Here is a 25,677-nt window from a genome sequence, read left to right on the forward strand (position 1 = left end):
TCTTCACAACTTACATAAAAACGAGTGCTGGCTTGCATGGCTCCCGCTTCAATGCTGGGGAGATGGAAGCGGGAGGACTCCTGGGGGTTCCCCACTAGTCAGCCTAGCCTACTGGGTGAGCAGCAGGCCAAGAGAGACTGTCTCACAGGAGGCAGACACCCAGCACTGTCTTCCGGTTTCCACACGGGTGCGCATGTGTACTGTACTTCAGCCCCTTTCAGGTCCTTTTGCATTCATTCACTCTAATTTGCTTGGGCGACTATAACAAAGTGCAAGACACCGAGTGTCTTAGGTAATAAAAATGCACCACCACTGTCTTAGGGTTACTGTTGCCGGGATGAAACCCCCTGACCAAAGCAACTCGGGGAGGAAAGGGTTAATTTCATTCACAGTTCATTATCAAAAGCTGTGAGGGCAGAAACTCACACAGGGCAGGAACCAGGAGGCAGGAACTGGGGCAGAGGCCATGGAGGGGTGCTGCTTACTGACTTGTTCTCTATGGATAGCTCAGCCTGCTTTCTTATAGAACCTAGGACCACCATCTGCCCAGGAATGGCTCCACCCACAATGGGCCGGGCCCTCCCCCATCAATCACTAATTAAGAAAATGCGTGTGTACCATTCAATTTTTATGGAGGCATTTTCTTTTTTATTAATAAAATTCATTTATGCTATGTGTTTTTCACATCATGTATCTTACCCATTCATTTCCCATCCCCTTAGCATCCGCCCTCCACCCTTGCACCCTCCCCGAAAGAAAACAAAATTCAAGAGAAAAAAGTAAAGAAAATAAAATGAGAAAAGAAAAAGGGCAAAGAATTAAAAATCTTGTGATGGCAGCTGCCGTGCGACCTAATAAGCCACAGCATATACTCCTTGGCCCACACATCTCTACTTGCAAGTGGTCATTGCAATGAGTCGTTGGTCTGGTTGGAGGTCCCTGGTCTCCACTACATGTTCGATGCTGGGCCCCCACTAGGCCTCCTCCTGGACATCCCGCTGGCGCCCTATGTTGTGGAGATCCTGTAGCTTTGGGTCTGCAGGTCAGGTCCCTTCACTTGCTCCAGCAGATCATAGATGGGGCGGATATTGGGGTGAGCCAAGTCATAACCCCGGGTCTGGGATGACTCAACAGGCTCACATATTTGAACACTGGCCCTCATTTTTGCGAAATGCCCCTGAACTTGTGATTCTTCTGTCTTTATCTCCCAAGTGCTGGAGTACAAGTATGAGCTACCATGACCTGCTGCGAAACAGGTCTCGATAATACCTTTCTTACATTTAGTAACTGTCATAGGTAATGGGTTAATTTTTTTAAGGATTTAAATATTTATTTATTTATTTACCATGCATACCATGTTCTGCCTGTATGTATGCCTGCAGGCCAGAAGAGGACACCAGATCTCATTATGGATAGTTGTGAGCCACTCTGTGGGTGCTGGGAATTGAATCTGGGTCCTCTGGAAGAGCAGCCAGTGCTCTTAAGTGCTTAGCCATCTCTCCAGTCCCAATGGGTTAAATCTTGAGACATGAACAGGTTATGAGGTACACAGAGCTCTATAGTGGGTTGAGAGAGTAAGGGGCCAGGTGTACCGAGAGTGAGCCTGGGAAAGAGGGGACCTCTTCTAGGGGTAGAGGAATGTCTCCCAGTGAGGACAGGGTCCAGTTTGTCAGATGAAGGTGGTACAGCTGCTCATTGGCAAGGCATGCGAGTCCCCAGGAGTTCATGACCCCACACTAGTCCTCTTTCCTGTAAGGTACGTTCGTGTGGCCTTGTGACTGATGCTCCACAGATAGAAGATTTTTATGAGCTTGGAAGTAAAGACTAGACGCATCTCTTTCAAGAATATCTCATTTAAATTCTTTGCTATGGTCCCAAATTTAATATGGAGACTTTAAATTGTGATAGTCTCTGTCACAGTAGGAAGTCGAGTCCTGGACTGGGGAGTAATTGCTGCAGAATCATGAGAACCTTAGTTCGAATCCCCCGGCACCCATGTTAACCTGGATGCAGTAGAGTGATGTATGCAAAAGTATGAAGAGATGGAATCTAGAAGGATCACTGGACACCCATGGGCCAGCTAGCCTGGTGTAAGCAGCAAAATCCAATCAAGAAACCCTGTCTTAAAGCGTAAGGCAAATATTTACTCCTCTGACATCCGTATGTGCACTGTGCCATGCACACGCCTGCAGTAACGCTTATGGATGAAGCACAAAGATTTTAACAAAGATATTTCCCATGTCCTGTCATGTAAACCTGTCTGCAGAACAGAAGGGCTGAATGGAAGAGGTAAGGGACTGCTAATAGGTTGGTACCGAAGGGAGGCTGTCCTTGTCATGCCCTCCCAAATGCCCTGGGGGCTTACTGAGTATGTCTCCACAGCGTAGTCAGGCCTGGCACTCTCTGGCTTGGCCAAGGTGCCCACGATCTGGAATGTGCCTTCTTTCGCTTTTGCGGTGGAAGCTTCTGGGGCTGCTGACTTTGTTTCGTCTTCTTCTTCTTCCTCTTCCGCAATCTCTTCCAGTGAAGCCCCGGCAACACAGTTAGAGAGGAACTGGAAGAGAATGGAGATGACCTGAGTGCTAAGCAGAGTTTTGAGCCAGGGAAGCCAGTGAGTGACGATTCTAGACTCTTGCCTTTAATGGGTACTCCATGGACTGAGCATCAGGGGTGCAAGGCTCATGATGATGCTCGCAATACAGGGCAGTGGCCACATAGGAGAGGACATTGAATAGCTGATGACACAGGCACAGAGCGCCAGCAAATGCTTTCTTTAGCACTAGGCAGAGTTGGGCTAAACGGTTTTAGAGCTGGTGAAAACGTCTGCCTCATTCAGGGGGAACACAGGTGTGCAATGGGAGCCCCTGAGGAAATTTAATAGTAGTTTGCCAGAGGGGTATGGTGGCACAGCCTTTAATCCCAGCCCTGTTTGTTTGGATTTCTGTCCTGCCCGGCCCTCCAGCAGTTTAGTCCCAGAGAAAAATAACACAGGAGATCTCTATAAGTTATAAAGCTGATAGGCCCATTAGGTCAGGCTACTTATTAGCTAACTCTGACATCTTGATTAACCCATTTTTTTGATCTATGTTAGCCATGTGGCTCAGTACCTTTTTCAGTGGGGCAGCTCACATCTTGCTGCTTCAGTGATCTGGGCAGGAGTGGGAGGAATCAACTTCCTCCTCCCCAGAATTCTCCTGCTCTCCTTGCATCATTTCCACTTCCTGTCTGGTTTTCCCACCTACACCTCCTGCCTGGCCAATCAGCATTTATTTAAAACATGACTGACAGAATACAAACAATTCTGTTCAAGGCCAGCCTGGTCTACATAGCCAGTTCCAAGACATCCAGGGCTTCACTCAAAAAAGCAAACAAACAAAAATCAGTTTACCTATCATTTACCCTTCCTTCTCTATCCCTCCCTTCCTCCTCCCCAACTTCTCTCTTTGTTGTTTGCTCTTGAAGCAGAGTATCACGCATTTCAGGATGGCCTTGAACTTGCTACGTAGCCAAAGGTGACTTCAATTCAGAATGCTCCAGCTTCCACCTCCTGAATGCGATCAAAGTCACACCATATTGTTTTGTGCCTGGCAGGCAAGCACTCTGCTGGTTCAGCTACATCCCAGTCTAAAACTGTTGGACAGTTACATCAACAAACAAAAACAGATAAAATTAAATTTATAATATTATTTTAGTACTGGGGATCAAAAGCAAATCCTTTCACGTGCTGACCAAGATCACTGCCACACCCTTTAGTCCTAAATGTTTTACTTAATCTAATAAATTCAAAGCACTTTTTATCAGTTTAATATAGAACCAGTATAAATTATTACGGTTTTAGTGTATTTTATTTATTCTTGTTTTTTGGACTCAGGTTTGCCCTGTGAAGTTCTGGCTGTCCTGGAACTCACCAGGCTGGCCTTGAACTCAGAGATGCACCTGCCTCTGCCTCACCAGTACAGGGATTAAAGGTGTGCGCCACCACTGTCTGGCTTGTGATGTATTTTATTTATTTAGTTAGTTTTTTTTTCAAGACAGGATTTCTCTGTAGCTTTGGAGCCTGTCCAGGAACTAGCTCTTGTAGACCAGGCTGGCCTCGAACTCACAAAGATCCACCTGCCTCTGCCTCCCGAGTGCACCACCACTGCCCGGCTTATGATGTATTTTAAACACAGGACTTCACACATGCTAGGCAAATGCTCTACCACTGAAATGTTTCTGTTGTGGGTTATTCACCAGAGAAGACTGCTCACTCAAACATGGGTTTAAACCAATAGAAAGTCTTTAGTAGCTGGCTGGCGACTGCATTGGGTGTTCGGAATCCCAGTGCAGTACTGAGCCTTTTTTGGGATGAGCTTTTAAGCACAAAATCCATGTTCTAGGTTGACACACTTCAGTTAAGAAGAACAGCTAGCCAGAAGCAGAACTACAAAAGCTTAACAGCAAGGTTAGTACATTTTGAGATGTGCCCAGAACTATGTGGACTTCAGCAGATTAGGCCTTTGTTTTAGTTTTGGCAGGTGATGCTGTCTGTGCGTTGAGTTTTACAGCCTGAACGGTGCATCCTGGAGTCAGCTGTGCTAAGGTCTCATGGCCTACTAAGATCTGGGGCCCTGTTACATTTTCCAACCTCTATAAGAATTGATGAGATATTTTACTCCTTACTTTCCCCAAAGGCAATGTCTCGATATGCAGCACAGGTTAGCCTCAGCTCCTTAAAGCTGGAGTTGCAGGGGTGTTTTGTTTTTGTCTATTGCTGATCTTCAAGATTCAATATGCATTTAAGCTTGCAGTAGTTCCTCCTTGGGGACTGAATATTAAAGCAGAATAATGTTGGCTAAGATTTATCTGTTTAATTTTTAAGATTCAATCTGTAATGTAAAACCTCCCTCTTATTCTAGTGTCAGTTAAAAAATTTAATCGCTATGAAAAGAAGCCAACTAAGATTGTAAGAGAACGAAAGAAAAAAAGAGAATGGGAGAAAAACACTTCGTAAAGATATATCTGACTTCGAAGAGAGCTGCTTTCTCGGTGTCTTCCCAGCCTTTGCTGCCATGCACTTACACCCAGCACATTGCTTGCTCTGGTGGGAGCGTCCCTGTCAAGGGGAAAGCAGTAGCCGTCCACTTATATGCTCTTCTGTCTATTCCACTGCTACATTCATGTCGCCATCCAGGCAGGCCATGGCCCCTCAATAATCCATGCCAGAATTTAATTTCACCACTGGTCATCTCATGACTTGCTTTCAGGAGTCACTGGGGTTTATTTCCACCGATGCATTTTTAACACTCTTGGGAGGCAAGAAACCTGAGTTCTAATCTAATGTGCCAAGATTTACTTCTTTTATTTTATGCATATGTCCGTTTGCCTGTGTGTATATATGTGCACCTGTGCATGCAGTGCCCACAGAGGCCAGGAGAGGGCGACAGATCATCTTGGACTGGAGTTACAGATACTGGTGAGCTGCCATATGAGTGCTGAAAATTGAAAATTGAACCTGAGTCATCTGGAAGAGAAGCTGGTGCTCTTAACTCTGAGCCATCTCTCCAGCCTCTCTTTAGGCAAAGAACAATTTAAGATGACAACTCCTAGGTGTTCTGTCTGGGGATCTTTGTGTGTGTGTGTGTGTGTGTGTGTGTGTTGTGTGTGTGTGTAGGCTAGAGGTAGCAAAGCGTCTTTCTCTTTATGGCTCCACTGAATTTTCGAGACAAGGTCTCTCCCTGAACTTGGAGCTTGTCATCTCAGTTAGAATGACTGGGCAGCAAGCTCCAGGATCTCCCTGACTGCTTCCCAGTGCTACTACCTGCCCAGCTTTTACCTGGATAATGATCAAGTGATCAAGTCCTTATGTTTGTGCCTCAAGTGCCATCTCCCACTGGGCTGTCCCCCAGCCCACCTTGACCTGGTCAAAATTTGTGCCTAGCACAAAATAGGTTTAAAAGGGGCGACATAACTGCTGGACTTACAACTTGCCTGTCCACGTCCTGCCTGTTATTTGCTATATGATCTTTACAAACCCTTTCCTTGAGCCTCGGTCTCCCCATATATAAAGAAGTAGGAATCGGAGTTTGATTTGCAGTCGCCAAAGCCTGGGTTTCCAGGAAGGTGCATGGGTCAAGCCTGGTTGGGGACAGGTCCTGGCGGCACTGACTTGCTAGGATTGGAATCTTCTCCCGGGGAGGCTCCTTCCTAACTACAGCCTGTGGTGCAGATCTTTGCTGTGGGGATGGACCAGGGCAGCACACCGACGGCTGAGGGCCAGGCTGACTCGGGGGCCGCCTCTCACCTTTCCTATGTTTCCGCTGCTGTAGGTGTCCAACTGGTTTATGAACACCCTCTGTATCTTTAGAACTTTCTCAGAGGCCGCAGGAACTTCCTCTTCAGTCATGGTGGCAGCTATAGCAGTTGCTAAGGTGAAAGAGTCCTGTCGGTTGCTAAGGAGGAGAGTCCAGCCCCCGGAAGGCTAGAGGGGTCGGTCTCCCTGGGGCGTGGCTCAAGCTCTGGGTGGTGCGTGATTCGCTTTTGGCCGGGGAGTGTCCGGTGGTGAGGGTTCTGGTTAGGGCGCTTCTGAAGGGCGTGGTTATGGGAGCGTGTCCGTTGGGGGCGTGGCTTATGGTCTTGGTGGGGCGTGTCTGAAAGGACGAGGCTGCGTTCTCTGGAGAGCGCTTTTCCAAGGTCCACGCACCTAGGGCTTGTGCCATTAGCACCTTTCCTGTAGGACAGTCTGTCTGTTCGGGGTGACTTCTTTACTGTAAAGAAAAGCAGTTGTCACGAGTTGCGGCGTCCAGCACACGTGGAACCACAGCATGAGGGCCCACTACCACACACTGTGCAGTTGGTTGCCATTTGGTGCGCAGGATTTAGGGGGGGTAGTCTTAATTTGCTTTCTATTGCTGTAATAACACCAGATCAAGAGCAACTTGGGGAAGAAAGGGCTTAGAACTTGTAGACCGTCATCCAGGAAGTCAGGGCAGAAGGCAGGAACTGGAGCAAAGAGCATGGAGGACCGCTGCTGACTGGCTTGTTCAGCCTGCTTCCTTCTACAACTCAGAATCAGGGGACCGAAGAGAGGCACTGCCCCACAGTGATCTGGGTCATCCCCTATCAAGGAAGCAAACGCCCCCACAGACTTGCCTGCAGGCTATTCTTATGGGGGCATCTTCTGAACCCAGATTCCTCTTCTCAGATTGTGTTTCCTAAAGCATTTTCAGAATTTTTTTTTTTTCCCTGGGGATTTGGTGGAGGTGCCTAGAGGTACTACTTTGTGCCTGGAAATTCACACACAATCACGCGACTTAAAATGAGGCACCGTAGACTCTGGGCCTTCTTTCCAAATGCGATTACTCCTGCAGTAGCTGAAATCAACCAACCAACAAAATAAACAAACAAAAAAACCATTGCGGCAGATGAGATTGCTCAGAGGGTAAAGGAGTCTGCCATCAAGCCTGACATCATGAGTTCCATCCCTCTGTCCCAAAGAGAATGGACGCCAGCAGCTGTCCTCTGTCCTCTGCCCACCACACATGTGCCGTGGCAAGCACAGCCCTCCCCATAAATAATTAACCATAATAACTGATCTTCAAAGGTTGGGGTGGGCTATGAACACAACCTGCCTGCTGTTAGTCTGACTGTATTGGAATAGTTTTAAATATTAACTTGTTATACATAAATATGTACACATATATAGACACTTAAAAGTATTCATTTTTATTTTATGTGCATGAATGACTGCACCACATGTGTGCCCGGATGCTTTCAGAGGTCAGAAGAGAACGTCGGATCCCCTGGAACTAGAGTAACAGAAGACTGTGAGCCACAGTGTGGGTGTCAGGAACAACACACTCAGGTCCTCTGCTAGAGCAACCAGTGCTCTTGACCGATGAGCTGTATCGCCAGCTTCTGAGCCTACTGATTTTATTATAGCAGTTATTGTAGCGTTCCTTTAGTCTTTCCCTCTGCATGTAACTGCCTAGTGTATGTGCTGCCTTTTATTAGGTACTGGAAAGTGTCAGAAGACTTGGGGGTTCTGCTCCAACTTCATCATTCATGGCTGGGTGGCTAAGCAAGTTCCTCATCTGTGAAGTCTTAGCCACCCCTAAGTAAGGAGCTTGCAAGGAGAGTTCTGAAGTCAATGTCCACTTCCAAATGTCTATCTCTGCTCCCCTGATACGAATCATGAAGCAGCAGGCTTTGCTCCTCAACACTGGAGGGAGCACGGCGTCTCATGGATAGAAGGCCCTGTACTACACACTGAGGGTAGGCATAGCGCCATCAGGTCACTTGCTCTGTGGGAAACCCTAGGGTTCATCAGGGCTGGAGGAAAGGTGGGTGTGTCCTTATGGGAGATGGGGCCTGTGCTCTCTTCACGGACGCCCTAGGTGCAGAGAGACCAGTACAAACTTCTCAGCTACCGGACACTCCACATCCATTACCTGTTCCTTCTCAGTGTGCTAAGTGTCAGTGCAGGGATCTCGGGCATGCTAAATATGAGCTCCACTTGAGCTCCATCTACATGCCTGAATTCCCCTGACCCGAAGCCCTTGCATTGAGGGAAATTCTGAGTATGCGAGAGCATCGCATGAGGATTGCCTATCTTACTACCTAGTGATTAATATTTTAATGCTTATTTTCGCTTCCTCTTCTATATATACGTCTAATATAGTGCATTTAAAAGCCGATGATTTTATGTAGTGTGATTCCATTCTCCATGTCATTCTTCCTCAGTCTTAAACATTGCCTATTTCCCATCAAAAGGACACAGCACAAACACTTTTCTGAATGTGGCCAACTTTTCATTAGAGGAAAATCAATCTTTGTAGTTTATCCTTTGTTGACTCATTTCCCTATGTCCCATTTTAAAACTTGCATCTGCTCATTGTGTGTAGGTGTGACTATGCCACGAGACATGCATGGGATTGTCAGAGGACAGCCTTGTGGAGTTCTCTCCTTCCACAGTGTCCCATGGATGGAACTCAGGTTGTCGGGCTTGGTGGTAAGTGACTACACCCAGAGTCATCTTGCCAGCCAGTTTTTTTTTTAATTTACTTTTATGCGCATTGGTGTGAAGGTGTCAGATTCCCTGGAACTGGAGTTACAGACAGTTGTGGCTGCCATGTGGATGCTGGGAATTGAACCTGGGTCTTCTGGAAGAGCAGCCAGTGCTCTTAACCACTGAGTCACCTCTCCAGCCCCAAAACTGCTGAGTCACCTCTCCAGCCCCAATCAGCCAGTTTTTCTTTTTAAATTTTTTTACTTTGTGAAAAGGGTCTCCCCAACTTTCTCAAGTTGCCCTTGAATTTGTAGTCCTCCTGTGGCTGGACTGTGGGCATGCGCCGCCTCACCCGACTCGAGAAGCTGTCAGCATGGCGGCTGTATTTTATTTTCAGAATGATTTCATCAGTACACTCTCTGGCCAAAGAGCTCTCCACTAAATCCTGGCTAAGAAAACTACAAAATTACTTGGTGAAATGGCATTATTTAATTCTTTTTAGTGGTGATGACTCATGCCTTTAATCCCAGCACTTGGGAGGCAGAGGCAGGCAGATCTTCCAGTTCAAGGCCAGCCTGGTCTACAGAATGAGTTCCATGACAGCTGGACTACATAGAGAATTTCTTTTTTGAAAAAAAGCAAAACAAAAGAAAATTCTTTTAAAAAAAATTTGTGTGCACACATCACAGAGTCCATGTGGAGGCCAGTTTGTGGGAGTAGGCTCTCCTTCCACCTTGTGGGTCTTAGACAGCCAATCCAGGTTGTCAGTTTGAAGGTGGTACCTTTAGTTGATGAGCCATCTGGCCTGCCATGGCCCAGCTATTTAAAAATTTCCTATCTTGTGTTACCAGTTGAGTCAAACATCTTTCATTTTTTATTTTTGCCTCTACCCCTCATTTGGAACCCCTCTTAAGTGCTCACTGGATAGCTTCTTCCCTCTGAGTTGCCTAAAATCATCTGTGCAGAGTTTGTTTTAGCAGTCTCCTGTGGCCCAGGCTGACCTCCACTTCCCTATGTAGTGGAGGATGACGACCTTGGACGAGAGTCTCCTGCCTCCAACTCCCAAGTGCTTGGATGGTGTGCACCTCCGTGCCCAGACAGAGATCCACCTGCCTCTGCCTCCCTGCTGGGATTAAAGGCATGCCACCAGTGACCAGATGTATTTTTTTTTCCTTTAGAAGTAAAATCAAGACTTTTAAAAAAACTGGCTTAGTTTAAGATGGAGGTCTGCCCGCGCTTTCACTAGTTGTATTTTTACCTACTTCCTTAATTCTGGGGAAAGAAAACACTGACACCCTTCACTCACTTCAGCTCATTGTGTAACATGGATGAACAGGTCTTGCATGAGTCATTTACCACAAAATGAACGATTTTAATTTTTAAACACATGATCACTTTATATGCAACTGAAAAGCAAGTAAACAATTTTATTCAAACTCTACAAACATCATTTTCTTCTATTAGCCTGAGATTAAGCATGAAAAAGTTCAACCTGAAGTTGGCTTCATGGCCCAAACACCATGCCAGCATGAGTGCCTCAGAAAGCCAGGCTCAAGCACCGGTGATCTCTGCCGGGGTCTGCAATACAGAGGAACTCTCATCGTCCCGGTCCACATAATCATTCTGAGGTTCTCTCTTCTTCCTTCCTCCCCCCCATTTTTCAAGACAGGGTTTCTCTGTGTAACAGCCTTGGCTGTCCTGGAACTCACTCAGCAGACCAGGCTGGCCTCACACTCATAGAGATCGGTCTGCCTCTGCCTCCCAAGTGGTGGGATTTAAAGGCATGTTACCACCGCCCAGCCATTTTGAGTGGTTCAAACAGTTTTAATCCTCAGGATTGAACCTGGTGCTTTCCCATGACAGTCAAGTGCTCTGCCTCACCTTCTCTCACATGATCTTCAGAGGCTTAAAATGCCCACGTGAAAACTAACGACAAAAACATCTGCAGTGACAAATGCATGAAGAGTGCGCCCAATGCAGATGGCCGCTATGCATTTCTGCAGCGGCTGCTTTGGGTGACAATTAAAATACAACACCCAGGTCCTTTCTGTTCGTCATGTACTGGAAAACATGCAGCAGCATGAAGTTTTTTATTAAGTTTATAAACACCAGGGACTGTAATAAAATATAAAATACAGAGCATCTCTTTTTTAAATATCAAGTTTCTGAATGCTTCATTCATCCTTTGGTTTCAAACCATACAATGCACTCATATTACACTGTACACGTGGCAATGAGACAGAACACTGTCCGACTGCAGGGAAGAGGGGTGCTGCAGGAATACCAAAGCACTACTTTATAGAAAGTAAGTGTTGAAGCAAAAATACTTTCTGAATATATATATATACTGTACATTGTAAACAAACATTCGGAATAAGAATCAACACAGGCCAAAATATGTTTCCTAGGAAACCAGGATCTTCTTCCTTTGAAATTATACACGCTGAGGATGCAGTGGGGCCTGTTCCTCTATTTGCTCATGTGCTTAGATATCTTGGAAATGAGTAATTGTTACATTCATTTGCTAACGGTCTGTCCTCTCTAGGTTGGCTGGCTGTTGCAAACAAGGAATAGAGAACGATTTCTGTCCCTGCCTTTCATTTCATCCTCATTGAGTAATACAGAAGCAATTCATCTTCATCAGTCCATTTGGTAATGTAAATAGATTAAGTACAACAGTAAATCCCGAATTTGTGCAGGGGAAGCTAGTTGTCAGGTTGTTTCCAGTAAGGCCAGTAACAAAATAACCACTACTAAGTCAGTCCAAGCTAGAAGTAAACCCCTGATTTAGCAGGCTGAATCCAGATCTGAAGTTAGATGATTCTAATTTCTATATCACTGTGCAAATCTAGAATTTTCTATGTAAAAGAGTGCTGGCAGCATCGAAGCCCTGTAGTAAGAGAATGAAATGCTGATTAGGTATTGAAATGTAGAGAGGCTGTGTGAAGAAATCAGAATGCAATGACAGTGTTAGAGTAATGGCCTTGAAATTCCCTTAAATGAATCTGGAACTGAGACAATTTGTGCGTCAATTATGTTGAGTTAAAAGCCTACATGTGAAGAAATGATAAACACAAAGCCAACGATGCACTTTCTACAATGATTATATGCAAGGATGTCAAATCTTATGTTAGCGCTCTATACCAGCAGAAGCCCCACTATGAGGAAAATGAGTCACGACTGCCCATCCCTTTTCAAAGCTTCCAGTCTCTGAAGGAGTGCATTTCCGAATGCTTCCCGGTAGGCAGGGCTGAGCGTATCCAACAAGGAGTAGACTGTCTCATGGTAAGGGGTCTGCAAATGGTCCTCCACCTGGTCAAAAGCATAGCCCACCACCTACGAGAGAAGAGCAGCAACGGGTGGTCATCAGCTCCCATCCCGACACACAAGGCAAGAGCCAGGGGTCCGAATGGCTCATTCTGTACTGACACGGAATCACTATTTCTCAGCAGAAGGCACGCATTTCAGAACAGCTGTTACAATCTAAACAGGTCGTTTATAACACAGGCAAGGCCACTACCCGAAACGTGCTTCTCCCGTGACTCCTTAAGGTTTGCTTCGCTCACTTCTGTCCCCTTTCCAAGTGTTGAAAATCTTAAAAGCAAAGCTAAAATAAAATAGCACTTCACTTTTCATATCTCAAAAATAGTTTTAATCCTTATTTTGACTTTTTAAAAAAAGATTTATTTATTATGTATTCAGTGTTCTGCCTGCATGTATCCCTGCAGGCCAGAAGAGGGCACTAAATCTCATTACAGATAGTTGTGAACACATGTGGTTGCTGGGAATTTGAACGCAGGACCTTTGGAAGAGCAGGCAAAGCTCTTAACCACTGAGCCATCTCTCCAGCACCCCATTATTTTGATTTTAAATTATGTATATGTGTGCCTGTGTTTATCTGAGCGCAGGTGTTCATGGAGGCCAGAAGAGAGTCTGGGTTTCCTGGAGCTACAGTCACAGGCGGCTGTGAGCTGTCTAACATGTGGATGATGGGAATCAAACTGGTGCAAGAGAAGTATGCACTCCTAACCACAGAGTTCTCTCCAGCACAAACCCTTGCTGAATTCCACACACACAGACGATCTTCCACATCAAGGTACCTGCTTGCAACAAAGATACTGGTGACAAAGCCTTCCCATTCCAGCCTGCTGCCGAGAATTGAACCCAGGGTCACATACGTAGTAGGCAAAGATTCTACCACCAAGCCCCTTCCTTCCCTCTTTCCTACACCTTTCCCCACTTCTGCCACTCCCCTCTCTCCCCACCTCCTACTCTCTCCTCTACTCCGACCCCCCTCTCCCTCTCTCTAAGACAGGATCTCACTATGTTGTCCTGGCTGGCCTTGATCTCAGAGATCCACCTGCCTCCACCTCCTGAGCACTGGGTTAAAGGCCTGAGCCACCACCCGGCTCCATGACTAGTTTTCATACAATGCCCTTCTCTCTTCTTTCTGATAAAGTGGTAAAGATATGCTTTCTTCTTCTACAGACAAAAGCGAGTTACCCTGAGCCCTGCTTCTGTGAGCTCCAGGCAGTATCTGTTCCTCTCCTTTGTCTCCACGTTGATGTACGCCACGTCATCTGCACAGCGCAGGCTTTTTGAGACAACCATACTGTTGACAGCGAAGAGAACATCGTTCACAACTGCTTCAGCCTCCAGCCGCATGTCCTTCATATCAGTTCCTTCAAACCCATTGAGTTCGGAGCCCTCTTCAAACCCAGACATACTGCTCAGCTCCACGGGGTTATAGTCTGTTTCCATTCTGCAACAAAGTAGAAACATTTTTTTTTTTTTTTGTGGTTTTTCGAGGCAGAGTTTCTCTGTGGCTTTGGAGCCTGTCCTGGAACTAGTTCATGTAGACCAGGCTCTGTGAGACCTCGAACTCACAGAGATCTGCCTGCCTCTGCTTCCCGAGTGCTGGAATTAAAAGTGTGTGCCACCACCACCCGGCTGAAACACATTTTTTTAAAGTAGAAAGATAATTCAAATTATATTTGCTTAAAATAATTAAGCCTTACGATGAACACTCAGTGTAAAACACAAGCAGGCTGGGAGATGGCTCAGTGGGTAAGTCACTTACTGCACAAGCATGAGGACCCAAGTTCAATGCCAGCACTCATGTAACCACACTGGCACGGTGGCAAGTACACCCATGACCTCAGTGCCAAGAGCAGAGAGAGGACAAAGGCTGTGATTTGCTGGTAGCCAACCAGCACTGATGTTCTCTGATCTCTTTACCCATGGGAGCATAAACCACCACACGCATACACACACATGCACACACAAACTACTAATTTTTTTTCTGGGAAAATATTGCCTAAAACCATTTCCAGTAGTTTTTTTCACAGCAAAATTATAAATAGCTATGAATTTTTAGGAAAAAATTCCTTCATTTTTTTTCCCTTAAAACTTAAAAAAAAAACCCACCAAACTATTTATTTGTGAGTGTGTGTATGGACACAATGCTTGCCATGGCATGATGTGGTGGGCAGGAGTCTCCAGCCTGTGTGTCCTGGGCTTGGCAGCAAGCACCTTTATCCACTGAGTCATCTTGCCAGCCTTAAAACATCAGCTCTCAGTCTGGCAAACACTGGTCTTATCACCATTTTTAGCTATTTCACACAACGCCTCGGCAAATGAGTACATACTTTTATTTATTTTCCTGAGATAGGGACTCCTATGGTGCAGGCTGGCCTCCGCTCCCAAGTACTAGGATTAAGGGTGTACACCACCAGGCCCGGTGAACTCATAGTTCAAATGTGTGATTGTTTCTCTAATTAGATGTTCAAGAACGGCAACTGCAAGGTCAGAGGACGTGCCTACACGCTAACTTTCAACAGGTGTCCCGAAGGGTAAGCCCTGCTGACTCACTCCACAGGCAGAATGGAGGGAGGCACACTTTCGATTCAAGCTTTCCTTTTTTAACCTGTCAGTCTGAGAGGCAAAGGACAAGGGCTCATTGTTTTAACATGTATGTCCTTTTTAGAGGCTTACAGGATAGTTTTAGCTGCCAAGGTCACACAGGATATGTGTGAAATCAGAGCTTCCATCCATACCTAGGAAAATGGAAGATGCTATGTACCGAAAATCTAAAACTGTGCTTTAAATGTGTCTCCCTTACTCAATTAACACAATTTAAGGTTATACTTGGTTTTATAGATGCGACCATTTAATATAGTTTATAGATTCTGCTTGGTCCCTGGTGTTCTAATGGTTAGGATTCAGGCTCTCATCATTGCAGCTTTGGTTCAACTAAAAAAAAAAAAAATCAGTTTGGAAGGTTTTAGCCTCTAAACCCCACGTATTTCATGTCTTTGTTTTGGTAGCCACTCATATCAGTTACAGACTTCAAGATAATCATTACATGAAAAAGATGTTCCTAAAGTTCTCTGAGCAGGAGTCTGGCACTGGCACGGAAGAGAGCCTTACAGGTTGGCAGAGTGGGTCACCAGATGGTGCCTGGGCAACAATAAGCCTCAAGCTCCAAAAAGGAGAAGACACCTAGGAGATTTCACGCATCCCTCAGAGAATAATGTGGAAAACTTAGAACTTCTGACAATGATTTATGTGTAGGTTCATGTGTCTGTACGTTGCTTTTGTGCATGTGTGCAGGTGCCCACAGAGGTCAGGTGCAGGCCCTCTGGGCTGGGGTCACTGCCTGGGTGCTGGCACCTGAACCCGCTGTGAAGGAGCAGGGCCGTGCTCTTCACCGCTGAAGCCTCCATCTCCAGCTCTGACTGACTGCTGACCATAGCAGACCTTACTATGTGGGCATCGCCTTTCCCTTGCCTAGCTGCACCAGATTTTCTGAGGGGAATGATGCCTCTTCCTTACTGAGTGAGCTCAGCAGGTGGTATGGCTCAGACTGACTCCATAACTCAGCTGTAGCCCCTCTTGACCAATTAGTGCATGGATTTCTCTGTGGCCATTTTAGCCCTATCATGGCACACGCTTGGCAGCCATCTTGAGATGAGGGCAGGAGTCCAAGGACAATTCTGACAAGGGAAGAGAACAGCAGAAGAAACAGAAGAGCAGGAAAGAGAGCCAAGCCAGTTTCCCAACCTCGGCTTTTCAGTCACCGGAGCCAGTAAAGTCCGCTGACACCGCTGGCAGCAGAAAGCATTCTCACTGATTAGTTCATCCAAAGTCAAAGGCAGCGGCTGACCTAGCTCTCCAACAGCTTTATGGAGGTAAGTAGATTTTAAACAGAGAAGTGTAATGACGAGGAATTTTTTTGTGCCTGTCATGCAGAAGGTGGTTGGTAAAAACGTTTTTGTAGAATTGAGTATCAATATGTGCTTGCTATTAGCTTCCTATTGCTGCTCAGCAAATGACCACAAACATGGAGACTTGGAGCAAATGACCACCAACACAGCAGCTGAAAGAGCACCTTCATTTTCTGAAAGTTTTGGAGGTATGAAGCATGAAACGAAGACACTGGCACGGCTTGTTCCCTCTGAAGGAGCCAGAGAATTGGGCATATCCTTGTGTTTCCAACTCCCAAGGCCACTTAACTTCCTTTGCTTACAGTCCCTTCCTGTGTCCTCTACTCTGCAAGGCTGCCCTAGCTATGGATGCTGCCAAGTGCTAAATCTGTTGGAAGCAGCCCAGCCAGTGACCCGGTGGCAGAATGGCTACACTGGGTCAGTTTCCCTGTGGGAAAGCAGGCACTCTGTCCACAATACTCTGTATATAGATTTGCCTTTCCATTTATAGAATCCATTATCTACTGTCATGTATGTCATGGCAGTACATACAGCCTCCTGTCACAGACAGTTGTGAGTCATATGTGGCTGCTGCAAACTGAACCCAGGCCCCCTGCAAGAGTAACAAGTGCTAATAACTGCTGAGCCATCTCTCCAGCCCTGATACTAAGTTTCCTAATTAAGGGTCTTAACTCCATTTACCCATGTATCTAGAACATCTTCTCTTCTTTCTCATTTTTAGACAGGGTTTCATGTTACCTAGACTGGGCCTGCACTTCTGCTTCATCTCCTCTGTCGGGATCCAGGCATGCACCACTAGGCCTGTCTTTAACCAGGATGTTCTTTAAGATTCAGACTAAGGGCCAGGCAGTGGTGTCGCACACCTTTAATTCCAGCACTCAGAAGGCAGAAGCAGGCGGATCTCTGTGAGTTTGAGACCAGCCTGGTCTACGAGAGCTAGTGCCAGGACAGGCTCCAAAGCTACAGAGAAACCCTGTCTCAAAAAAACAAAACAAAACAAAACAAAAAAAAAATAGAAAAGAAAAAAGAATCAGACTAACAAAGGTATTTACTAGTAGTTTAAAGTCTAATTTTGGGAATGAAACACCCATGTGAATATTTATGCAAATATTAAAACCACAAATATGATCATAATCTTAACTGAAGAAATATACTTAATTGTGAATAGCCGATATAGAGAACAATGCTATGTGTGGCTCAATCATAGGCTCTACCATTAAGTGTCTCTGTATTTGGGTGGCCACAAAACCTTTCTGGGCTCCCAGTGCTCTTATCTTCAGAGCAAGGACACTGTGTGAGGTGATCTAAGGTGTGACGTGACTCATGGAATGGGTGAGTCCAATGGCAAAAACGGCTCTGAAGGGGAAGAAAGCATTAGACGGTTCTGCAAGGGGTGAGAATACTGAGAAGGGTCACTATAATCACAGACATAGCTGAGTATGGATTTGCTATCTTGTTTCTACCACATTCCCTTTTTCTCACCCATGCAAGGAAATTTCCATTTCCTTGTTGTTCTGTCTGATCGGGCTGACTAATTATCCAAATTCTACTTGGTGACTTTTTTTTTTTTTAAAAAGATATGTGTCTAGGCTGGCCTCAAGATTGCTATTAAGTATAGGATGACCTTGAACTTCTTGACCCTCCAGATACGTTAATTACTTAAATAAGTTTTGTTTCTGGTGATTGCTTCAGAAATAAGGTATACGTTGAATCACAATGTAGCTTTGAGAGGTGTTGCATTGTTCTTCATATATGGAAACTTTAGGAGAGTATATCATACAACCTCTCTTCCATATTTGTTAATTTTGCCTTTTTTTTTTTTGTCAAGGTCTCATGTAGCCAAGACAAGCATGAAACTCAGTATATAGCCAAGAATGAATACACTTCTGAGTTTCTGACCTCCAGCTTGGGGGCCTGGGGTTACATGTGTGAGACACCATGTCTGTGGGGTTTTTGGTTATTGTTGTTGTTTTTGCTCTTTGTAACAGGGTTTTTCTTTGTGACCCTGGCTGTCCTGGGCCTCACTCCAGATCAGAGTAGTCTTGAACCCACAGATCCACCTGCCTCTGCTTCCCAAGAGCTGGGATTAAGGTGTGCACCACCACACCCACTCCACCATGTCTGGTTTCATGTGTTGCTGATGCTGGGGTATGAGTCCAGGGCTTTGTGTATGCTAAGCAAGCATTCTACCATCTGAGCCCTGTCCCTCTGATCTGGAGATGAGGGTGTCCTTGTCTCCTTGTCCTCTTGTTCTGTTCATTTTTTCTTTCCTTTGTTCCATTTTGAAAGCTCCTATTGCTATTTTCAGATTAGCCAATCTGCAGTACTGAGCCACTGATTTACTTTTTTATCGAGACATCGTTTCTCTGTGTTGCCCTATCTATTTCAAAACAAACAAAAAAACCAAAAGTAAGGACTGTTTGCTGACAAAAAACCAAAAGCCATAAAAAGTGTTTGCTGCTCTTCCTGAGGAACGAAGTTCAGTTCCCAGCACTTATTTCGGGCAGCTCACAACAGCTTGTCACTCCGCTCACAACTCTAGCGCCAGGGGATCTGGCCCTCTTCTGGTCTCCATGTCTTCTTTTGGCCTCTGTAGGCACCTGTACTCATGAGTATATGTCTGCACACACACACACATAATTAAAAAAGAATGTTGAGGTAGTGGTGGTTGGGGGTGTAGCTTCGTGGCAGAGTTCTTCTCCAGCACGTGTAAGGTTGTGGGTTCAATCCTCAGCACCACACACAGAAGCTGTCGTGTGTGTTGACAGTCCTGGTTTTTCAGTACTTGGTAATGGTCTGGAACAACATATACCCACAAAGGCTCATATCTGCAGCTTGGGTCCTCACCTGACACAGCTAATCCTGTGCTGTGGCTCTGACCTTATCAGTGGATCAACCTCCTTGATAGAGCTTTGTTGGGGATGACAGAAACAATGACGTGAAGTCATTGCTTAGAATTTGCTGGAGTCACTCAAGTATCTTTGGGGACTTTTATATACATACACAACCTGCTCCTGGGTCTTTCTTCTCTCAGCTGTCACTAGGTGAGCAGCCCTGCTCTGCAGCTCCCCCTGTGAATGACGTCCTGTGAATGTCAGGAGAAGCTACGCAGTTAGTCCACAGCTCCTCGGCTAGTCCTTCTGGGCTGGGACCAAATCCAGTTTTCCTCCTCTTAGGCAGTTTATGTTGGATGCTTTGTCACGGCAGGAGAAACTAACACATATTCCACTTTCTCTGCGGTACAAAGGAGCATTGTTCGCAGTAAGAGAAAACAATGAGCAAACGCGTGACACACTGGAAAACAATGCTCAGGGGAAGCAGAAGCATGTGCCTCAGAAGTCAGGCCACTGCTACAGCAGCTCAAGGAACCAGTAACATCTGTTCCACAGAAAATCAAAGTTCAAACTGTCTTCATCTTTAAACAGCTATTCAAAAAATAAAGGGGGATAAAAACAATTCTAATTAGCATTGTTTAGAATTTGGGAAATGCCCAAGCATTTTTTAATCTTTGTATTCTATAACATCATTTACATTCATTGTTTATTTATTTTTTATTTATTTATTTATTTATTTTTGAGACAGGTTTCTCTGTCTAAAAGCTTTGGTTGCCCTGGAACTTGCTCTGTAAACCAAAGACCAGGCTGGCCTCGAACTCACAGAGATCCACCTGTCTCTGCCTCCTGAGTGCTAGGATTAAAGGCATGCGCCACCATCATCCGGCTCTTACATTTGTTTTCAATGGCTCTTCAAATTTTTAAATACTTCAACTTTTTAAAATTACTCTTTTATATATACGGGTGTTTTGCCTGCATTTGTCTGTACACCAAGTACATGCAGTGCCCATACAGGCCAGAAGAGGGTGTCAGATTCCCTGGAACTTGAGTTACAGTGGGTGCTGGAAATTGAACTCAGGCCCTCTGCAAATTCTTTTAACTGTTGAGTTATTGCTACAGCCTCACATATATATTTTTGGAATTGAAGAATTGGTCAGAGTCACTTGAGATGTCTATTTTATTTCTACCTTGGTTTATAATTACTCTGCACTCCAGCTTCAGCAATGACTGATTGAGACACACACGGTACAGTGCTGCAAACCACGCCAACAGATAGCACTTCATTCCACTGACTAAGGAGAAGCTGGGGTGGAGGTATTCAGGGTGCTAACCTGAGTTTTCAAAAGGAAACATAAACAGTCACCCCAGAACTCTCGAAACCAGAGATTGAGGTTCAAAGAAAATATTCTTTTTTTAAAATTTTTTAAACTTTATTTTATGTGCACTGGTATGTGCATTGGTATGAAGGTGTCAGATTCCCCAGAGCTGAATTTTCAGACAGTTGTGAGCTGCCATGTGGGTGCTGGGAATTGAACACGGGTCCTCGGGAAGAGCAGTCAGTGCTCTTAACCACTGAGCCATCTCTCCAGCCCCTAAGAAAATATTCTTAAGTATTGAATGTCAAAAAAGAAAAAAGAAAAGAAAAGAAAAGAAAGAAAGAAAGAAAGAAAGAAAGAAAGAAAGAAAGAAGGAAGGAAGGAAGGAAGGAAGGAAGGAAGCATTCCAAAGCTAGGCAGTACTGATTCTTACTACACAGCTCTCCAGGAAACTGGATTCTTGGAGATATAAATAGGGAAAATTCTAACCAACATAAAACAAATAATTCAGAATAGAGATCCCAGGACAGGAGAGATGGTTTAGTAGTTAACAATATTGGGTGCTCTTCCAGAAGACCCAGGTTCGAGTCTCAGCACCATGGCAGCTTACAACAGCCTTTAACTCCAGTCCCAGGAGATTCAGCATTCTCTTCTGGTCTCCTCAGACATCAGGCACACACAGAGTGCACATTCATACATGCAGGCTAAACACTCAATGCACATAAAATCATCTTAAAGTATCACCACTTTCCTTTAAGCCTAACATTGTTGCTCTGTCTACCACAGTGAGCAGCCTTCTGTGGTCAGAACCTTCAAAGACTGCAACTCCACAAGTGCCATGTGTTATTCTCAAGCACCAAATTGTTTGTCTGGTGAGTCCAGCAAGGATCCTCTAAAACACCCACATAAGTGATTCAGGGCTCTGCTTTCTCCATCTGTTGGTGATTTCTGGGCCGTGCTACCATTTTTGTTTTTTGAAGATTCATAAACTATCAAGATACTGACTGCTGGATCTTACATTCTCCACTTTATTTCATTAGACCTTATTTTGTTGTGTTGCAAACTCAGAGTAGCAAAGATTGGGAGAGTCACCAGTGATGACAGAAGAGACAAAGAGACAGATAGACATCTCTTCACAACAAAGTGCCTGACAGGGCAGAGATCAGCAATCCTTTAAAGCAGGTGTGGCTTCCCAGTGCCACCACACCTGTCAGGTGATAGCGGGAATGACCAACATTATGCCCTTTATTTTTGTCTTACGTTTTAATCTGGAAAAGTCCTCTCCACATGACCAGTGGCAGTATGGTGTTGTGCTCGGTGGGCTCTCAAGCAGACTGATCAGGGCAGGAACCTCTGTTGGATGCTCTGGAACTCAGGCAAGAGATTTCACATTCCTTCTTTCTGGAGTGAGGCTAACACTAAAATCGACCTTTAAATGGTGCTGACAGGTCTAGATAGGGGAACATAACAAAGTGCTTGGAGTAGTGCCGGGCACACGCTAAGTTCAAGAACTATGCTGGGGCCAGATGTGGCGGCACGTTTGTAAACCCAGCATTCAGGGGCATGAGACAGAAAGAGGGTGAATTAAGAGTGTCATCTGCAAGTACTAGGTCAATCTTGATGACAATGAGATGGTATCTCCAAAGGAAAAAAATATCTCTTGGGGCTGGTGATAGCGCTCAATAGTAGAGTGTCTGCTGAGTGTGTGAGGCCCTAGGTTTGATGCCTAGCTCCCCACTCCTGCTTATTAGTACACATTATGAATTTGCTTTGTAAAAATTAAAGAATACATTTTATGTATATGGGTGTCTTGCCTGCATCTTTGTCTGTGTATCAGGTAAGAGCCTGATGCTGAGGACACAGAAGAGGATGTCGGGATTCCCTGGGACTGCAGTTAGACTGAGGAGTTAGCATATAGGTGTTGCGTATGAAATTTGGGGCATCTAAAAGAGTAGCAGTGGTTCTTAACTGCTGAGCCATCTTTCCAGTCCTACAGTCAGTATGTTTTTGTTTATTTTGAAACAGAGTCCCATTATGTATCCCTGACAGATGGGGCACTCACTACTTAAGGCAAGTCTCTGCCTCTGGAGTATTGGGGAGAAAGGTGTGGACCACCACACCTGGCCTTGTTTTCAAAGTTTATTATTATTAATCATTTGAAAATTAGGACAATTAATATATTTGTAAAGGATTTATTATGCATACAGTGCTCTGCCTGCAGATGTCCCTGCAGACCATAATAGGGCATGAGATCTCATTACAGATGTTTGTGAGCCACCATGTGGTTCCTGGGGATTAAACTCAGGACCTCTGGAAAAGCAGCCAGTGCTCTTAACTTTCTCTCCAGCCCCAAAGTTTACTATTCTTAATTATTTGTAGGTATGTGTCTTATGAGCCACCTGACACGGTGCTGGGACAAATCTGGGTCCTTTGGAGAACAGTAAGAGCTCTTGGCCATCTCTTCAGTTATCCTGGTCTTCTTTATTGAGATAAAGTGTTATTATGTAGCTGAGGGTAGCCCTCCTTGAATGAGCCACATTCCTGTCCCTGCTTCCCAAAAGCTGTGATTACAGGCATTCACCATCATGCTCAAGAAATAAAAAGGCAGCTGCAGATCCGAAAACTGCAGGTTTCTGAGTCCAGGGTCAGTGCACATGCACACTGATGGCTGCTGCTGGGGCATGGCAGTCTCGACACTGTAGTCTTGTTCTGTACACACCTTTCTCTAAATAATATTCTTCATGTTTATATATGCGTGCGTGCGTGCGTGCGTGCGTGCTGGGGGGTAGGTGGGTGGGTTTTGCATACGCCATGGTGCTCATGTGGAGATAGAGGACAACTGGGGAAACCTGGTTCTCAACTACTACCACGTGGGGCCTGGGGAACTGAATCCAGGGTATCAGGCATGGCGGCAAGTGACTGCCTGCTGAACCATGTTACTGGCCTGTGATTTTTCCCTGTTGTTTGAGACAGGGTCACATCAACTCAGGCAGGTTTCAAACCTGGTATGTAACCAAGGAGGACATTGTGCTCCTGGTCCTTGTGTCTTTACTTCCCAGGTGCTGGGATGATAGGTATGCATGCTCCCCTGGGCTCTCCCAGGCAGGTCTGCAATATAATCAACACCATCACAGCGAACCTGTGTGAATCCCTATTTAGATTATTATTCTCACTTGATGCACCTTCTAACCGGCCACTAATTTTTATAAAGCTGACAGTCTCTGGTTGAGTAATTATCTTTATCTTCCTTAATTAATACTATGGTGCCAGCATTCTACACTAGGAAGTTGCCTAAGCTAAACTTAAAAACAGCCCTGGGAGCAGGGATGAGTCTGCATCCCATTTGAGTTAAAGGTGTGATAACAGTTCTTAGATCCTAACTATGCTGACTCTTTCCTAGAAAGTATAAAAGGTACTTAGCAATTTGGGCGTACTATGCTTGTAGTATGCTTGTTATTGTGGGATCTTTCATTTTCACTTTTTTTGGGATGTGTAAGTTCAGGCATCCCAGACACAGTCTGAATGCAATTTTATATTACGTTAGGAAACCATGTTAACAACAGTCACAGAACTAAGCCCAAAGTCCAGTTCAAAATTCCCAAGGCCGGAATTCGGCAAGGGCCTGTTTTACACTTTGCTTTGTTTATACTACAAAGAGCACTGTTACTGTTACTTGTTAGGCTCGGTCTCTCTTTCAAACAGGGTCTTCCCATATAGACCAAGCTGGCCTTGAATTTAAGGAGAGCTGTGTACATCTGCCTCTCTAGTGCTCAGATTAAGTGCGTGCCACAATGCCTAGCAAGCATCTTATAAGTGTCCAAATATATCTAGAACCCAACTTGTTCTAATCCTCAGTGTTAGATTCTGGTTCAAACCATGGAATCTGGACTACCTGTTCTGTCCTTTCGGTGCTGGCCTGGTTTTTCCCACCGTTAGTCTTCTAAGCCTCACACCTGACTATTTTCAGCACTGTAGCTAGCAAATTTAGGCAGATTATCTTGTATTTCTCTTTATTTTTTCCAGGAGCACAAATCAGACCCTTGTAACGGCCTACATCTGTCATGAGAACACACTCCTTCTCCTCCCTCAAGTTCCTGGAACTTATCAAGCATGGTTCCTGTGATGAACCCTGCAGGTGGTTCTTGTCTGGAAAAGAACTCAAGACATCCACGTGTCCTACTTTCTCGATTTCTCCAAGACTCTGACTAAAACACTATCTTTTAAACATGAGAGGCCTTTTTCTTACAACTCAGGGAAAAAGCGTCTGAATGGGGTAAGCCCAAAATTTCAGCATTTGGGAGGCAGGAAGACTCCAAGTTCTAAGCCAGTCTGGGCTACATACCAAGTTCAAAGTCAGCTTGAGCTACATAGTGAGAGACTATTTAAAAAAAAACAAACCAAACCAAACCAAACCAAACCAAAAGAACCGATTCTAAGGATGCAGCATTTATGAACCAGAATTTCTTAATTCAATCTCTTCAATCCAGGACTCTGTTTAGGTTCCTTCCCTGTTCACATTTCATTTTCCTCAATCCTCAAGTTTATAATATTAATCTGTCCACAGCTGGCTGAGGCGGCAACGGGAGCTCAGAGAGGGCAGCACAGGTTCAAGGTGGCTCAGTGGAGTGTCTGGAATGTAACCCAGGACAGCTGACTTTCCGGCCTTTAGGGGCAGCTTCATGAAGGAGCCAGCTATGCCTCTCTGCACGACTGTCTCATAAAAGGTAAAAATACGGCTGCGCAGATCTCCCCGAGAGCACAAAAGTCTTCGATGAGGTTCTCCCGGGGTTGCAAGGCGCCGGATTTTAACAGAGAAAACAGTATTGCCCACAAACGCCCCGAATTCCAAGTTTCCTGTCGTCGGCGCGGCATACCACGAGAGGCGCTCTGCAAAGAGCAAAGTACTGTAACTGGAGGATGCTTTGCAAACAATACCAGCATGCGGTGGGGAACAACTTGCTGACAATAGGCACCGGTCAAAACCCGGACAGAAATACCAAGTCTCCAGTCCTCGCCCTGCAACCCGTGGCGTCCGGCGAACCACTTCCCGGAGGACAGCCCAGGCCGGACCCGCCCCCAGGCCTGTCAGGACAAATGCGGATCTACTCCTGCACTTACCACTCCGCCGCCACCGGGACATCAAGGCCCTAGGCCCGCAGCCTGCCCGCCCACTCACCTGCGAGCGCCCATGTTCCTCCTCTTCCTCGTCCCGAGGCGTCTGGAGCTGGACTTGCGGCGTCTGCACCATCCCCGCCCCCACAGTCGCCCCGCCCATTCATCACCGGAAATGATTCCGCCCGGACTCTTTTTTTTCT

The 25,677-nt window shown here is 45.4% G+C and overlaps 2 protein-coding genes across 3 annotated transcripts in view; both read right to left on the bottom strand.

Annotated features, from left to right (window-relative positions):
• The window catches only part of Ak7 (adenylate kinase 7), a 67,745-nt gene extending 61,177 nt beyond the window's left edge, over nucleotides 1-6,568 (bottom strand). For both annotated transcript variants that reach the window (XM_087911520.1, XM_087911519.1), the window contains exons 1-2: nucleotides 6,284-6,568; nucleotides 2,366-2,554 (exon numbers count right to left, since the gene is read on the bottom strand). In XM_087911520.1, coding sequence (XP_087767646.1) covers nucleotides 2,366-2,554; nucleotides 6,284-6,385 — 291 coding nt within the window. In that variant the 5' untranslated portion in view covers nucleotides 6,386-6,568. The remainder of the gene's footprint in view (nucleotides 1-2,365; nucleotides 2,555-6,283) is intronic.
• Nucleotides 6,569-10,337: 3,769 nt separating this feature from the next.
• On the bottom strand, nucleotides 10,338-25,634 carry Gskip (GSK3B interacting protein). The gene is made up of 3 exons (XM_087911525.1): nucleotides 25,539-25,634; nucleotides 13,490-13,748; nucleotides 10,338-12,322 (listed from the first exon to the last, which is right to left on the bottom strand). The coding sequence occupies exons 1-3, from the start codon at nucleotides 25,550-25,552 to the stop codon at nucleotides 12,161-12,163; spliced, it is 435 nt and encodes a 144-aa protein (XP_087767651.1). The 5' UTR covers nucleotides 25,553-25,634; the 3' UTR covers nucleotides 10,338-12,160.
• Nucleotides 25,635-25,677: the final 43 nt, after the last annotated feature.

The sequence above is a fragment of the Myodes glareolus genome, chromosome 11 (assembly GCF_982192425.1).
Source record: "Myodes glareolus chromosome 11, mMyoGla1.1, whole genome shotgun sequence".
Classification (NCBI taxonomy): Eukaryota; Metazoa; Chordata; class Mammalia; order Rodentia; family Cricetidae; genus Myodes; species Myodes glareolus.